General features: G+C 40.7%; 1 protein-coding gene and 1 long non-coding RNA gene across 2 annotated transcripts in view; both read left to right on the top strand.

The window, feature by feature from the left end:
• The window catches only part of LOC144328009 (uncharacterized), an 84,734-nt gene extending 68,439 nt beyond the window's left edge, over nucleotides 1-16,295 (top strand). Inside the window, exon 2 of the long non-coding RNA XR_013393215.1 lies at nucleotides 16,141-16,295. This is a non-coding gene — a long non-coding RNA (uncharacterized LOC144328009). The remainder of the gene's footprint in view (nucleotides 1-16,140) is intronic.
• CPXM2 (carboxypeptidase X, M14 family member 2) overlaps nucleotides 1-16,295 on the top strand; it is a 70,452-nt gene extending 54,157 nt beyond the window's left edge. Inside the window, exons 9-14 of the mRNA XM_028730011.2 lie at nucleotides 321-517; nucleotides 1,958-2,137; nucleotides 2,465-2,762; nucleotides 7,255-7,394; nucleotides 9,604-9,703; nucleotides 14,159-16,295. Coding sequence (XP_028585844.2) covers nucleotides 321-517; nucleotides 1,958-2,137; nucleotides 2,465-2,762; nucleotides 7,255-7,394; nucleotides 9,604-9,703; nucleotides 14,159-14,430 — 1,187 coding nt within the window. The 3' untranslated portion in view covers nucleotides 14,431-16,295. The remainder of the gene's footprint in view (nucleotides 1-320; nucleotides 518-1,957; nucleotides 2,138-2,464; nucleotides 2,763-7,254; nucleotides 7,395-9,603; nucleotides 9,704-14,158) is intronic.
• Nucleotides 16,296-16,523: the final 228 nt, after the last annotated feature.

The raw sequence follows: 16,523 nt of genomic DNA, 5'->3' as shown, positions 1-16,523 counted from the left end.
GTCCAAAGCGCAGGAGAGGGAATTAAAGAGACCCCTTTGCCTCCATTGCACATTTAGAGAAAAGTCACCGAGATACGCTTGGGAGATGATGTTTCCTTGGAAACATAGCTTTGCTGGTTATAAAACTATTAGGGACTGGATTTGTTTCTTGGCCATGAAGTTTCCTGCCCCTATCATATGGTATTGAAGAGGCATGAATGATATGCTGGAATATACCAAGTTTTATTGTGTCTTCCTTCTGTGCCAGACCCTCCAAATCCCATTACCTTAGTTGGATTCTGTTTTTGGTGTGCTCACATCTTCCTTTGTTTTTTGAACAGGTGAGCCAGAATTTCGGTACATGGCAGGGGCTCATGGGAATGAGGTGCTGGGACGCGAGTTACTGCTTTTGTTAATGCAATTTATGTGCCAGGAATATCTGGCTGGGAACCCACGTATTGTACGCCTCATTAAGGATACCAGAATCCACCTTCTTCCTTCAATCAACCCAGATGGATATGAAAAGGCCTACGAAGTGGTAAGGAAGAACTGCGCTGGGATGCAGCTGATCGATTAATAGAAAAGACACATGCTGCCTTTTGAGGCATAGAAACATGGGCATCGTAGAACTTTCAGTTGGAGTTTTAAGTCAGAAGATTGTTTCCTGCTATTTGGTGGCTTCCTCTTTAGCCGCGCGCAGCCTCTCCCGGGCAAGGGGAGCCTTCATCCCCTGCCTGGGAGAGGCTGCGCACCGCTAAGGCTCCCCCAAGAGCCGCACTCCCTTTAAAGAGCATGCAGAGCATGTGTGCGGCTCTTGGGGGCTTTTCCCCGAGGAGGGAGAAGGGCAGCTCCAAGCGGCTCTTTAAAGGGAGCGCTGACAGAGCCTCCCGTCTGCATTCGCTCCATAAGACGCACACACATTTCCCCTTACTTTTTAGGAGGGGAAAAGTGCATCTTATAGAGCGAAAAATGTTGATACAGTTTCAAGAAGTATGAGATTATAGATACTACAAGAATACACGATAGTGGTCATAAACAGGGTTGAGTTGAAATGTTCCCCACCCTACCTTTCTTCATCCTGTTCATGGGCAGGCAAATACAATGCCATTCTGATAATGTTTTAAGGGAGTGCAATGCAGGGGAAAATACTGGCATCAGCACCTTACAATATTTGATAGGTGGCATGCAACAGAATTTGGTTAATGTTATATTATGACTTTATTTAAATAAGCAGAATGTGTGATTTCTGGTGCCAAATTTAGAACCCGAATTTCCAGCGTCATATTTTAAGGTAGAATGTCCACACCAAAATTCAGTTTTCAAAATACGAACACCCTGAAACTTTGAGAGACTTTGTTTCGGCTCTGATTTGATATTACCTCCTCGACTTGCCTTTCTTCCAGTAATTCACTTAATGTGACATCTCGATCAAAGCACCAACATTTCTTAAGACCTAAAAGTGCCTTGGTGGCATATTGTGCAATTTAAAAGAGTGGTCAGGAGAAGCAATAAAGAGAGTCTTTAGATAGATTTTTGCAGTTAAGTGATATTGAATTTATTTCTTCTCTTGCTTGTAATTAAGTTAATAACTGAAGCTGTATATAAACAATGCTTTATTGCACCAGAGTAATTTTTTTAAAAAATTATGGCTCAGCACTGATTCTTTCTACAAATTAATTAGTGTTTTCTCTGAATATTATTCAGCTTCAGCTTTTATAAATCTCCACTCAGCAAACCACAATCTTTAGCCATAAGCCATGTAGTGAGATACATTTTACAAAGGAAACAGGAGTGCCATAAAAATTGTTTTAGAGGAATGTGAGCTTTCTAGAAAAGGGGAATACAACTTCATCACCAAGGTCCTGAAAACGCAGCAGCGTCTGCCATAATCGTAGGCATTCAGGAGGCTTGTTTTATTACTATAAGAAAGGCACACAGAATTTGTCACTATAACACAACCTAACCTAATTTGTTACAGGGTTCAGAATTAGGAGGCTGGTCTTTAGGAAGATGGACTCAAGATGGCATTGACATCAACAATAACTTCCCTGACTTAAATACTCTGCTTTGGGAATCTGAAGATCGTAAAAGGGTTATGAGAAAGGTCCCAAATCATCACATACCAATACCAGAATGGTACCTGTCTGAAAACGCTACAGTGAGTAGGATCAGTGCTACTGGGAAGGAAACTCACCTTCTGTGTTTGAAATGGTTTAAAGCAGGTCAAATGCAGCCATCCATGTTTCCCTATCTGGCCCTTGGGACTCTCTCCCATCCATACCTCTCCCATTTACACCCCTCAATGGGCCAAGAAACTACAGTGTTTAAACTGGGACTACTTTCTTCTTCTGTAGATGTGCTAGAAATGGCTGCCATTTGTTTTAAAATGCCTTTGGTTTAAAAAATAAATAAATGTGGCAATTGTTCCAAGATGAGTTTCTCATACCTCTTGAACTGATTTTATTTTTCTTCCTTCACTTCCCAGGTAGCAGTTGAAACACGAGCAGTGATTGCCTGGATGGAGAAAAACCCTTTTGTGCTTGGGGGCAACTTACAAGGTGGAGAACTTGTTGTTGCCTACCCCTATGATATGGTCCGGTCGACGTGGAAAACCCAGGAGCACACGCCTACCCCAGATGACCATGTTTTTAGGTGGCTGGCATATTCTTATGCCTCCACCCATCGGCTGATGACAGACGCTCGCCGGAGAGTGTGCCATACGGAGGACTTCCAGAAGGAAGACGGGACTGTAAATGGAGCTTCATGGCATACTGTTGCAGGAAGTAAGTGTCTGTAAAGCAGAACACCCCTAAACTTTCAAAAATAAAGAAGGCCGCCTATACTATTTGTTCTAGCACCTTAACTTAAATTGAATGGCTGTCACCCACCTACGCAGCGCAGAAACAATACTTTACTAACTTTTCCTCTTTGTGTTTCACAATGCATCCTGGATTGATGCAGAGCTGTCAGATTTCCACCACGGAGGTTTTGGTTTCTGTTGCTGATCTCCACAGCTGTGCATACTACTCTGCCTTTATAGTGCAATGAATTTAAATGGTACCTGTCAAAGCGATTTAATAGAGTAGGAACTATGCATCTGTTTAAACAACCGGCAATTGATATGAAACTAAGGGCTTGGCTACATGTTAACCATGTGACTTGCAACCAAGTCGCAAGGTTCATTCAAGGTGCGGGGGCTCATTTTGCATCACAACTGCCATGTAGAGAGGGTGATGTTTAATCCTTTTCTCCTTAACCACAATCCCAATGGAATCTTTCCCCCATTTACAGTGGCAAATGCTGCAATTATCTCTATAAAAAAGGTCCCATTTGCGACAGTGGGAAGTTGTTGATGTTTTTCAACCACTACTTACGGTGTGGGACTAATTTCCAACTGAATCATTGTGGGAGATGGAAGAGTCAAATCTCCCATCATTACTTGCTCCAGTCCTGATAGAAATCAAGGAGGAGGAATGCACCTAGGATGATGATGATTGATGATGATGATGATGATTTTAAAAAAGGTTCCTACATATGGCCACAAACCTTGCAATTAATGTAATATATAGCTAAGCCCTAAAGTACCTAGTTGATAAGCCATATATTCAGGGATCAGTAGCTATTTGCCTTAGGTGTACACTACTGCAGTTTATTTCTTCTCTAATTACAGTCGTATCTTGGAAGTTGAACGGAATCCGTTCTGGAAGTCTGTTTCAACTTCCAAAATGTTTGAAAACCAAATTGCAGCTTCTGATTGGCTGCAGGAAGCTCCTGCAGCCATTCAGAAGCTGCAGAAGCCCCGTCAGATGTTCGGGTTTCAAAAGAATGTTCACAAACTGGAACAATCACTTCCAGGTTTGGGCCATATGGGAGCCAAAACGTCCAAGTTCCAGGGCGTTTGGGATCCAAAGTGCAAGTGCATTATAGAATCATAGAATTGTAGAGTTGGAAGGGACCCCGAGGGTCACCAATCTAAACCCTGCAATGCAGGAATCTTTTGCCCAATATAATCTTGCCTTGCAGTGGAGGAATTTGGTGTTTAAAGCATTAAATGCTATAACTAACACATACAAGTCTGGGAAGAAAACTCTCTTCTTGAAACCTGACAATACATTGAAAATCATGCACCCAACAACTAGCTGCACATATGCACCTGCTTTTGCTATCAGTAAATAAATATTCAGTTATCTTATATTAAGAAAAGAATAATATATTGATGAATTCTAACTGCATCATCATTCTGGAAGGCATTTAATATATTTTGGGATATGAGTGGGAGAAGAATGCTTCTGTGTTGGGTATAAAGGCCTCTCCATCCCTTGTGCTCTCCTGGAGTGTCCTTGTGATGTACTCAGAGACCAGAAATGATCAGTCACATCCAACTCTCTTGTTTCCGCCTAACAGCGAAAGAGAGAAGAGATGTTCTGTTATGCCTTTACCTATAGATCAGTTGGGTACCCAATTAGAAGCACATGAGACTGCTAACTGCCTTCCATGGATATTGTGTGCAAAGTAGAGGATTCAGGGTGGGCAAGATCTCAGTTGCTTTCAAAGCTCCTGCTTGAACATTTGCTTGGCATGAATCTCATCAAGATGAACCTTGGTAAAAAACAAGCTAATAACACCTCAAGCGAATTATGTGTGTTGGGCACAGAGTAATGAATGGCTCCATAGCATTGTACCTTTAGCAGTAATAAGGATAACAGTTCCTGCAGTCCTTTGGTTGGCCTGTTTCGTTGCTACAAGCTGCGCTTTCACTGAACAAACAGTGTACAACTTGGAAGCTAATTTTATAATATTTGCATTGGACCACATGAAGTTAATCTTGGCCTGGACATAACGATTCACATGCCAGCATGCAGAATATTTCTTTTGCTGTCTGCAAAAACTCTTTGAACTCAGGAAATGGAGATAGTTTCATATGTTTGTGGTACAGGATAAAAAAAACACATTTGAATAAGTTGGCCCAATACATGTCCTATTCCCCCCCTCATACAATATGCATTTTAAATTCAGAATTGACTACTTCATTAATTTATGACTTTCATTTTTTTAAGTGCTGTGCAAACTTGATAATGAATTGATCCAGCATGCTAGGGCTTTAACCACAAAAATAAGTACTACCTGGTTTCTTAGCAGCAATTATTGCTTTGGATTTAGTTCATCAAATTCATTTTTTACAGCTATATTATACTCTGATTTTTTTTAATAATAATAATAATAATAATAATAATAATAATAAAAATACGCATCCTAATGCAATGATAAGTTTTGGATCATTGTGTGATGATGATCCTCAAATATTGACTTAAAATTCCATCTACTTACTCTTGACATACAAGAGGAATTGTCTCAGATTAATGAACATAAAGTGGAATTAGCTAAAAGGTGTTAATTGAATGAGAGCAGCTTTTACACAGCATGTGTTCAATAAATATCTGACTCTATTACAGTACTTCACAGAATTCCTGCTACATTTTACTTATGATCTTCTTAGCAGTAACGTTTATCCAAGCTGCCCATGCAGCTTGCTCTGCCACTGGATCAGGTTTCCCAAACTTGGGTCTCCCTCTGTTTTGGACTACAGTTCCCATCATCCCTGACCACTGGTCCTGCTGGGTAGGGATGATGGGAGTTGTAGTCCAAAACAGCTGGAAACTGAGGTTTGGGGAACCCTGCTCTAGATGATGCTAGACTTCAACTCCCATCAGGTTGAGAAGGATGGTCAGGGATGATAGGGGATGTAGTCCAACAACACTGGGAGGGTCAGAGGTACCCCATCTCTGGGTTAAAGAAAGGTAAAGGGACCCCTGACCATTAGGTCCAGTTGTGAGGTTGTGGCACTCATCTCGCTTTATTGGCCAAGGGTGCCGGCGTACAGCTTCTGGGTCATGTGGCCAGCATGACTAAGCCGCTTCTGGCAAACCAGAGCAGTGCATGGAAATGCCGTTTATCTTCCCACCTGAGCGGTACCTATTTATCTACTTGCACTTTGACATGCTTTCGAACTGCTAGGTTGGGAGGAGCAGGGACCGCGCAACAGGAGCTCACCCCGTCGTGGGGATTCGAACTGCCAACCTTTTGATCGGCAAGTCCTAGGCTCTGTGATTTAACCCACAGCGCCACCCGCGTCCCTATCTCCGGGTTAGGACAGTCTAAAAAACTGAATGAAACTTTGTAGATAAAGCATCTTTGGAAAAATATTAATTCAGACTGAGTAAAAATGTTTCTTACTCTTAATTGGGAAGGAGAAAAGCTTTAGCATAGCAGCAGAACCCGACACTGTGATATTTTAATCTTTCCCTATCGACAAGCTTAACATCTGCATTACATAATCCTCCTACAGAGAAACAAGAAGGTGTTTTCAGGCTCATTAAGTGCTCGGTAGCAGCTGTATAGTAATATTTTCCTGCCCCCCACCTTCTCTTCACTTAGTTCCATCCATGTTCCTCTATATTTGGTCATTATAAAGTAAATGAATTAAAACAATTAAAATTCATCTATAAGCTTAAAACTTGCCATATAATTTGAAATTCAGTTTGCTCACGAACAAAGTATTCCTATTCCTGGTAAGAAAAATAGAGACAAAACTACATATATATATATGCATGCAAAATCATAATAATAAATGAATTTCCCAGATATAGTAACAACTGTTTAAAGAATAGTGCACATACCTATGTCATCAGCAATTTAGTTGCATTTTTGTGAATAATATTTATAAATTAATTTCAGTTTGAGAGTAACAAGTGTTCTGCAACAATGTACTTTTTTTTAACCAACCATTTAACATCCTGAAGACCTGCAGACTAAGTTGTGGTGGCCTGACAGTATCCTCTTTGGATGAGAAAGTAATAATATTTACAATTTAATCACATGCATGTCAAGACTTTTGAAACGGAAGACTTTTGTAACATTGCCATCTTAAAATTCATGACTTTCTAAAAAGTTCCTGGAAGTCCATCCAGATTCTGAAGCCCCGACAGAATACAAGGCCAGGCTAAATTTCAAGATGTCTGTTATATTTTAAAAAATGAATATAAATCTTCACATTTTACTGGCAGAATGTTTTATGAGTTCATTTTAATTAAATTATTGATATCATTACAAAATGCATGCATTTCCATAAAAGCTTTTTTATCGAATCTATTTTAACACAACTATTAGGGAAATTTAATTATTTAAAATGATTGTGTCTGGTTCCTAGATTAAATAAAACCTGTATTTTATTTTTTATTACATTATTTTTATTTGTTCTTTTCATTGCATTGACAGGTATAAATGACTTCAGCTACCTACATACAAATTGTTTTGAACTATCCATATATGTTGGCTGTGATAAATATCCCCACGAAAGTGAATTACCTGAAGAGTGGGAAAATAACAGGGAGTCCCTTATTGTTTTCATGGAGCAGGTATGAAATAAGAACACTTGGGCTGATTCAAATCTAGATCTGTTCCAAGTGAATTCCTTTTCTTTAATTGGGGTGTTTTACATCTGGTTACCACAACTCACTGTTTTCTATTACTTGCCTATAAGATTATCAAGGGGGAGAGCAGAATGCAAAGTCTTTCCAAAGACACTGGCAGTTGAGTCAAAATCTAGGTCAGGCTCCACTAACTCAGAACAGAAAGGTATACATCTGGCACATCACGTTCCGAAAAGTCAAAACAAATCACTTCCCTGGGGCCTGCCCTGTGAAACTTGAGGTTGTGTCCAGTGATGTGCAAATGGAGCTCCACTCATGCAATGGGAATTCCACTTCCTCTCCACCCCTGGTGTGTCCCCAGAATCAGCTTCAGAGCATATTTAGAAGGTGTTCGGAGGCTGCAGGGGAGAAGAGGAAGTTACATTGCACAAGCAGAAGTCTGATACGTGAGCAAGATGGCAGCACTGGATCCAAGACTTAGAGCTTTCACCGTTGCTTTTGAAAAACATGGGTCACCATTTCCCTATCTTAGAACAGAAATAACTGCAATATAGTATTGGTAATGTATGTGTCTCTTTCTGAGAGAAGTAGACATAGACATACATACATGTCAGAAATAGACATACGTACATGTTGCCATCTCCATGAATCTCATGCCACCAGAACATGTTTCTAAATGTAAACAAAATACAGGGTCTTTGATTTTCTCCTTATGCTATTAAAGGTGGATTTGGATGAGATGCAAAGTACATTTGGATAAGCAATGACTGCTGAAAATTCTAGTTACAGATAGGTAGCCATATAGGTCTGCCATAGTCAAAACAAAAAAAATCCTTCCAGTAGCACCTTAAAGACCAACTAAGTTAGTTCTTGGTATGAGCTTTCGTGGTATCTGAAGTGTGCATGCACACGAAAGCTCATACCAAGAACTAACTTAGTTGGTCTTTAAGGTGCTACTGGAAGGAATTTTTTTGTGCTGAAAATTCTGTGAGACTCTACTTACCTATGCATGTGTCCTCAACATTAACTTTGCCTTCCTCTTTTTCTACACATCAGCAACTCTTTCCCCCACTTGACGTACCTGCACTGCTTTTATCTTTGCTGCCCATCTACATATAACCTTCACCCTTCTTATATAAATTATATAAATACCAATGGCCACCAGGTGCACAGGTCATGTTGGGTGCTTGAATTATTTAATGCAATCTTGCTAGAGCCATCTCCTATCCATCCGACAGCATGCTCAAGAGGCCATGGGAAGGTTCTTGAACGATATGCATATCATGCAAACCAAGTCGCTGTGTGCAGGTGCTAAATGCTTTGCGGCATTTTGCCTGTCATAAAGAGTGGTCATGTCGTGCCATGTGAGATCTCCAGGGGAGGAGGACTGTGTGAAAGAAGGAAACACTGTCTTTTGGGTCATGGTACCAAGGCTGTGGAGCAACTTGCCTATCCCGTTCCATCTGAGCCCTTCGCTGAAGGTTTTAAAACAAAGCTTTAATGGGCATTCAAGGTGATGTAATTCCTTGCTATGGGAGGAGTTTAGGAACATAGGAAGTTGGCTTACATCAAGTCAGTCCATTGGCAGCAGCTCTTTGGGATTTTGGTTGGGGATGGGCCTTCCCAGCCCTACTGGGAGATGCCATGGATTGTATCTGAGAGCTTCTGCATGCAAAGCAATTGCTCTGTTTCTGAGCTATGGTCTTTTTCCAAGTTTGTGTGTGCTTGTGCTAAATACACTTTTGGGAATGATTTTTATGTGCTTTAGTAGATATCATTTTAATAACATTTGTAGTGTGTCATATTTTGAAGGAGAAAAAAGCATAAACACACGCAGTCAATAAATACCAACTGAATCTACCCCACAAGATCCATGTCATGTTTGATGCTGGAAATATGGCACCACCCAATACTGGTAGAAAATGATCTCATTCATAAACGTCCAGTAAAATATCATTCATGGGCACCTCTGACATTCATTGCTTTATTTGTTTCTTTTTTCTAAGAGCATATGTTTCTTTTCAAGCTTTTGGCCTGACGTGAATTACATAGTTTTGGAACAGCATATATATCATGCAAAAATACCATTCTCTATGATTTAGTTGACATCATTTGGTTCATCATGACTGGCATGTCTTCTCTTTTTCTATCAGTGCCTAATTTTTCACTTCCATGTACTTACTTCTACTGACAGGTGCACCGAGGCATTAAAGGCATGGTGAGGGATCTACATGGCAAGGGGATTCCAAATGCTATTATTTCTGTAGAAGGCGTTAACCACGACATTCGCACAGGTAATTGCATGCCTCTGTGTCACAAGAGAAGGGTGAAAGGAGGACTGGAACACACAATGCCAAGTTAATTAGCTGGCAACTTTATTAATGAGGCACTTTGTTGAGTTGAGCATGGGCTTTGGTACAACATCTGCACAGCATTGTTGTGGTCTAAATTTGTCATGTTGGTGGAGCTGCCCACCTAACATCGCAATGGGGGGAGGTATTGGTTTATTCTAGTTCCTATTTTTGTTATGGATTTTGTTTTGTTTTTATCTTGTATTTTTATGTTGGGAACCACCCTGAGAACTATGGATGAAGGGTGGTATACAATTATTATTATTATTATTATTATTATTATTATTATTATTATTATTATTACCTTGCCCATTTGACTGGGTTGCCCCAACCACTCTGGGCAGCTTCCAACATAATAAAAGCACAGCAAAACATCAAGCATCAAAGAACAGGGATTCCTGCAGATGTGTTCAGAAAGTGGTGTAGTTGTTAATCTCCTTTACATCTGATTGGGAAGCTGGTGGGTGCCAGTGCTGAGAAGGCTCTCTGCCTGGGTCCCTGTAACTTCACTTCTTGCAGTGAGGGAACCACCTGAAGACCCTTGGAGCTGGACCTCAGTGTCTGGGCAGAATGATGTGGGTGGAGACACTCCTTCAAGTATACAGGGCCAAGGCTGCTGCATGATGGAGCCATATTTTGTGCCATATGGCATAAAATAACTTGTCTAAGTATGCATGTCAGTTATCTACTGTCTGGAAAAATCAGGTTTTGCTTTGTTGTTGTTGATTTTAAAAATGAAGCATATCTTTACAGTTCAATCCTATGCATGTCTACTCAGAAGTAGAACCCATTGAATTCAGTGAACAGCAAAACCAGGCTTTCTTGACACCCTCCTTTCGACAGTGTAGAGTTTGTGACACCATAGCAAGGGAGGAAGTCGAGCATTCCCTGAGGCAGCCTATATTTACAGTTGCTATGTATATCACTATCTCAGAAGCATCACTGTTGCCCAGAAAGCAAAGTCTCTTCCTGAAGCCCAGACTAGAAAAATAAAAGAGGGCAGGATAACTAACCTACTGAGAGAAATTGGGGGTGGAGGCAGAACGTTTGCCAGTTGCTGCAGATCAAAAAAATACCTAGATTATTTTCCAAGTGGAAGACTGGCATGTGCCTCCAGTTTTAATCTGGAAACAAAACCCTTGTGCTTCAGGTATCAAATCTTTCGGCAAGCTTTGTTTGGAATGTTTACCTGCTTGCTGTATGCCATTCTTAAGCAAATAGGTTTTGAGGGTCAGTATGAAAAGTGAGGCGAGCTGAATACCAATCAGCCTGCTCTGTGTGTTCTATCGCATTTCAACAATTTAGTATAATTTGCCAAGGTGTTTCAGGTTCACTGCTATAGTATAGATGGTTTAGTCTCAACTCTCAGCTGCTCACAGGAAGTGGTGGAGAAGTTACCTTGGATATTTGCTGGTTAAAGGTACCCCTGCCCCTTTTTCGGGCCAGTCGTGTCCAACTCTAGGGTTGTGCGCCCATCTCATTTAAGAGGCCGGGGGCCAGCGCTGTCCGGAGACACTTCCGGGTCACGTGGCCAGCGTGACGAAGCTGCTCTGGCGAGCCGGCATCAGCTCAGCACACGGAAACGCCGTTTACCTTCCCGCTATAAAGCGGTACCTATTTATCTACTTGCACTTAGGGGTGCTTTCGAACTGCTAGGTGGGCAGGAGCTGGGACCGAACGACGGGAGCTCACCCCGCCGCAGGGATTCGAACCGATGGCGATAGGATCGGCAAGTCCTAGGCACTGAGGTTTTACCCACAGCGCCACTCGCGTCCCCATTTGCTGGTTAGGTTAGGCTTAAGCTTTTTGTGTGTGTGTGTGTGCTACTCATGACCCACTTATCTTCTGGGGCACAAATCATATCCTCTTAAATATGAGCAGAACCAGTCCAACAATGATCAACATGCATTCCATTAATGTAACTTGTCTTTTTAGTATAGTATTTCAGGGCATTGTAAGTTACCCACGGGCAAGACAAATAATAGTAATGGTGTCATTTTGCATTAGTGTGAAAACAGGGAGCTGTTTTGTGTATTTATGTTTTTATGTAGCATTACATGCTCAGAAACATGGAGAAAGGCTCTCAGCGGGCTACAGGTAATCTGCAGGAGAAGTCACTGGCTTCACAGGGAATAACCCAGATTCAGCATGTTGACAATACTTCAAAACAAAGTGCAGGCAATTTACCTTTCGAAATGCCCTGCATCGTGCAAGAAATGTCAACTGCAAGAGACTTTCTACATTCTTTATAGGAATTGTTTATAGGAAACTTGAAAATATGTTCAAATATTTGCCTACCTCTTTCCCTTGTAAGCTAGTATTTTGATGGCAACCCCTCCAGAAGAAGTGCAGCTTGTATTAAGTGTTGGGAGAAAAGGCAGCTCAGTAGTAGCGAACTTGACTTTTATGCAGAATGTCAAAGGTTTGATCCCTGGCATCTTCAGACCATGGAAGCCTAAAACCATGGAAAGCCACTGCCAGACTGTAGACAATACTTAGATAGCTGAACCCACGGTCGGACCCAGTATAAGGTAGCTTCCTGTGTTCCTATTATGCACTCAGAAAAATAAAGGAGACTCTGCAGGATGCACAGATAAGGTCCTCATATGCAATAATTTATCTTATTTTCTAACAGTTAACATTCTCTTAAATGAGCAAAGCTCATGGTAGTTAAATCATGCATATACTGTACTAAGTCCACCCCAAAAGAACCCCTGTGTGTGTATGTGTGTTGCTGTGACCCACAACAGGTTCCCAGCCTGCTAATTAGCAGCCCAGTTCACAATATTTAGATTTCAGCCAATTGAGTCTCATTGGAATCAATGGGTTTGAAACAAAGTTTAATCATGCGCTTTCATTTCCCAGGCAGAAGAATCACTATTGTGGAAGGATAGAATGAGACATAAACACTGTACTGGTGGCTATGTTCACATCAGTGGCTTAAAAGACAGCAAAGTCCCCCCCCCCCCCCCCGCTGAATTTGAAGCTGCATTTGCATGGTGTTGCTTACATCAAAGAGGGGGCAGGGATGTCTTCTCCTGATGCACCTGACCTTTTTGGCTTCCCTGCCCCTGCAACCCCCCCTTGAACTCCTATTCGTGAAGCTGCTCTTTGTGCATGTGTGGCAGCTGTCAATATAAAGCGAATGCAGCTTAAGTTTTCTAGTCAGATTGAATCTGGTTTGAGAGGAAAAGTGCATCAGACAGCAGTAGTTGTTGATAAACTACAGGGTCCATATGATTGTGGCTAAAGTTGTGTGAATGCAGCTTTAAAAACTAGCAGTGGGAGTGCACTGGATGTGGAATAAGTGGTAATGTGAACGCACCCAGTGTTACATGTTTCTTGTAATTCACATTTTTACTAATCATACAGAGTCTTCTTCTACATTTCCTATTGAAGGATGCTAGAATCTATTATCAGATGAAATGCAGTGCAGAGCATTGGATCTTTCCTTTTTTTCTTCGGATTCTTCAAACAGAACCCGTTTTTTTCTTGACTTTTGGAAAAACGAATCTCCAGAACTACTGATCAGTGACATCCAGTTCTATCTACCTACTCCTCCATTGCTAACAGTGGAGTAGGAAATGATTTATTATTATTATTATTATTATTATTATTATTATTATTATTATTAAAGCTTGTACACTCCTCTTCATCCTTTCTGTTGCATTGTGGAGGTTGATTTTGAGGGAATGATGTTGCTGTTTTCCTCACACTACCTGTGTGTTAGTATCTGCAAGCCTTAAGTTATTCTTCAACCTGTATATTTTCAGGTTATTACAAAGATGCCATAAGTCTCCAGTGTTCTTTCCATCAGATGAAAATGGCTCCTAAAGGCTAGTTAGAACTTCCTTGGGGAAGGAAAACTATTGGAAGATGTAGTCTTGACACAAAGGACGGTGACCAAAATTATTTATTTAGAACAAACTCAAACAAACATGAGGAAAACCACACCAGAGATCCATGTCCCCAGCTGCCCCAGTCTTGGTTCTAAAGCTATTGGGTGAAACTTTGACTGCAGCTGTTGCAAACCTAGGTGGACTGGTACAAAATATAGACTGGACTCCCCAGCATTACAAATTTGAAACAATAAATTGAATAACTCAAGCCTATATAACTAGAACATGAAAATGGTAGCTAAATCCCCAAGGTTACAATAAATTGAATAAATTGAATAACTCAAACCTATATAACTAGAACATGAAAATGGTAGCTAAATCCCCAAGGTTACAAGCGACCAGTCTTGGAGATAATTAAGGTTTTTCCTATACCAATCCCCATCCTAGAGCAATAATTTCACATGCAAGGATGGATAAGCTCCTTGATACTAAATAGAAAGATGGAAGTTAAGGCTAAACAAAAATGTATCACAATATTTGTTATTTCCTTCTTCAACAGCAAGTGATGGAGATTACTGGCGCCTTCTAAACCCTGGAGAATACGTCGTCACTGCAAAAGCAGAGGGCTATACTGCTGCCACCAAAAACTGTGCTGTGGGTTATGACATGGGTGCGACCCGGTGTGACTTCACCATCAGCAAAACCAACTTGGCCCGAATCAAAGAGATCATGGAGAAATTTGGGAAACAGCCCATTAGCCTGTCACTTCGGCGGAACAGACAGCGAGCAAGGCAGAGGCGCCAGCAGTATAGACAACTTTCTACAGTGTAACAAATTATGTTATCATGCTCTGCATCTAAACTGAGACCTACTCCCATAGTAGAACGAATATATATATATATATATATATATATATATATATATATATATAATATCAACCCTGTCTGACAGTATTCTAATTAGGGATCTTTTATTATAGAATATCTTGGGATTCCACTACTTAATGTTAGATTTATATGCTCATCTGAAAAATGTGGAATAAAATATTGTCTTCTAAAAAGATCTGATGCGTAACAATTGCATGTGGCACTGGTATTCTCTGACCCAGAGGAGAGGCTTTATAACCAGAAGAAATTCCACACATATACAGCTGCAGACCATGTACTTCCTTGAAACCATTTAACTAAAGATTCTGCAAATACAGGCATTGGGTTTGGGGGTTGGAAATGAGATTTCAAGATTCAGCACTGAAATACTTTTGAGCTGGGAGACAGAATTCAGATTCTGTCCACTATCTGTGGCACCTGTTCTGTCATTAATCCAACAAACAAAATGCAAAAGTGAACAAAGATGTCTACAGCAAAAGCAATTAAAATGGTGTCCATTTTTCATGGAGGAATGAAATATTAGATCGAGAGGTTCTTTCCAGAGTTATTTCAGATACCACCTTTGTGGTGCCAGATCAGTCCAACTTGGGGCCACGTTGGAACAGATTTCAGCATGATGTCATGAAGGCAACAGCTTGGTGGGCAAATAGCTCTGCAAAAGTGACCACTGAGCTTCACCTCTTACCCATTTTCAGTCACCATATTGTTGCTGAATGTTCAACAAATGCACCACCCTTGCAAATGTGTTAAAAGTGACCTCAATATTTGGTCTCACTATAAAGTTAACATCATCTTTAAACTAGTGTTCCATATTCTTGCTACTTCCAGGTTCACTGGACAAGTGACAGGGAGAAACCCCTGGATAGAATACCAGGGAAACTTCCATTCTCTAACATTAATAGTAGCTTGATTTGCAGGACATAAACTAGTTCAAATTATTGAAAAGCAGGCTTCTTTATAGTTAGATTGTGATGGGCCAGAAAGATGAGGAGGTTTGGACCACAGCAGCTGGGCCCTGAATCAAGACATCGCTGCCATGAACTCAACAGGTGAGCTTAGAAAATTGATTCTCTTTCAGCTCTGCGTCACACCTGCAACACAGAAATAACAGTATTTACCTGCCTTGCAGAGATATAAGGATAATGTATGTGAAAACTACAGATGTGATATATAAACGGTGTGTTGCTACTGTCTTTATAAATGAATGAGATCAGCTTGTAAAACAACCAACCAGGCAATACCGGACATTTTCTTCAACTTGTGTAACATGATGTAAGCTCGTATCAGTTATATAGGGTTTGAACATTATTATGCCATTCAATGGCAGAATCTCAACTCTTCTCTTATGTCTGAAAATAAGCCAATTGTGTCACATATAGAATCATGCATGACAACAAGACTTTACTGAGCCCTCCTAAGTACAGTGGTACCTCGGGTTAAGAACTTAATTCATTCTGGAGGTCCGTTCTTAACCTGAAACTGTTCTTAACCTGAGGTACCACTTTAGCTAATGGGGCCTCCCGCTGCTGCTGCGCCGCCTCCATGTGATTTTGGTTCTCATCCTGAAGCAAAGTTCTTAACCCGAGGTACTATTTCTGGGTTAGCGGAGTCTGTAACCTGAAGCGTCTGTAACCTGAAGCGTCTGTAACCCGAGGTACTACTGTACACTGTTTGTTAACCGTTATGATTTTTAATTGCAGTGGTTGTCTTACTCAGTATATACTTGTGAGACGTGTAAAAAACAAATAATGATTGTCTCAGTCACATTCAGAACTAAAGAAAATAAAACTGCTGCAAGTAGGAAATTGACAGTGGATGTGCAACATACTTGTTATATTCAATTTATTAACACTAACCAACATATCCTCTGTGATGAACAGAAGCCACAAAATGTGCAGAGTGACTAAGTCTCATTAAAAGCAAGCAGCACGTACATTCCAACCACTGCAAATCTTCACGCTGCATCCATCTGATGATAGTGCTTGTTTACAGGTAATGAGGCTGAAGAATGTGTGCATGTATGTCATAGAATCTCAA

Source organism: Podarcis muralis, chromosome 6, assembly GCF_964188315.1.
Source record: "Podarcis muralis chromosome 6, rPodMur119.hap1.1, whole genome shotgun sequence".
In the NCBI taxonomy this organism is placed as follows: Eukaryota; Metazoa; Chordata; class Lepidosauria; order Squamata; family Lacertidae; genus Podarcis; species Podarcis muralis.
Note: the sequence above shows the minus strand (reverse complement) of the source record. Positions and strands in the feature narration are given on the sequence as shown.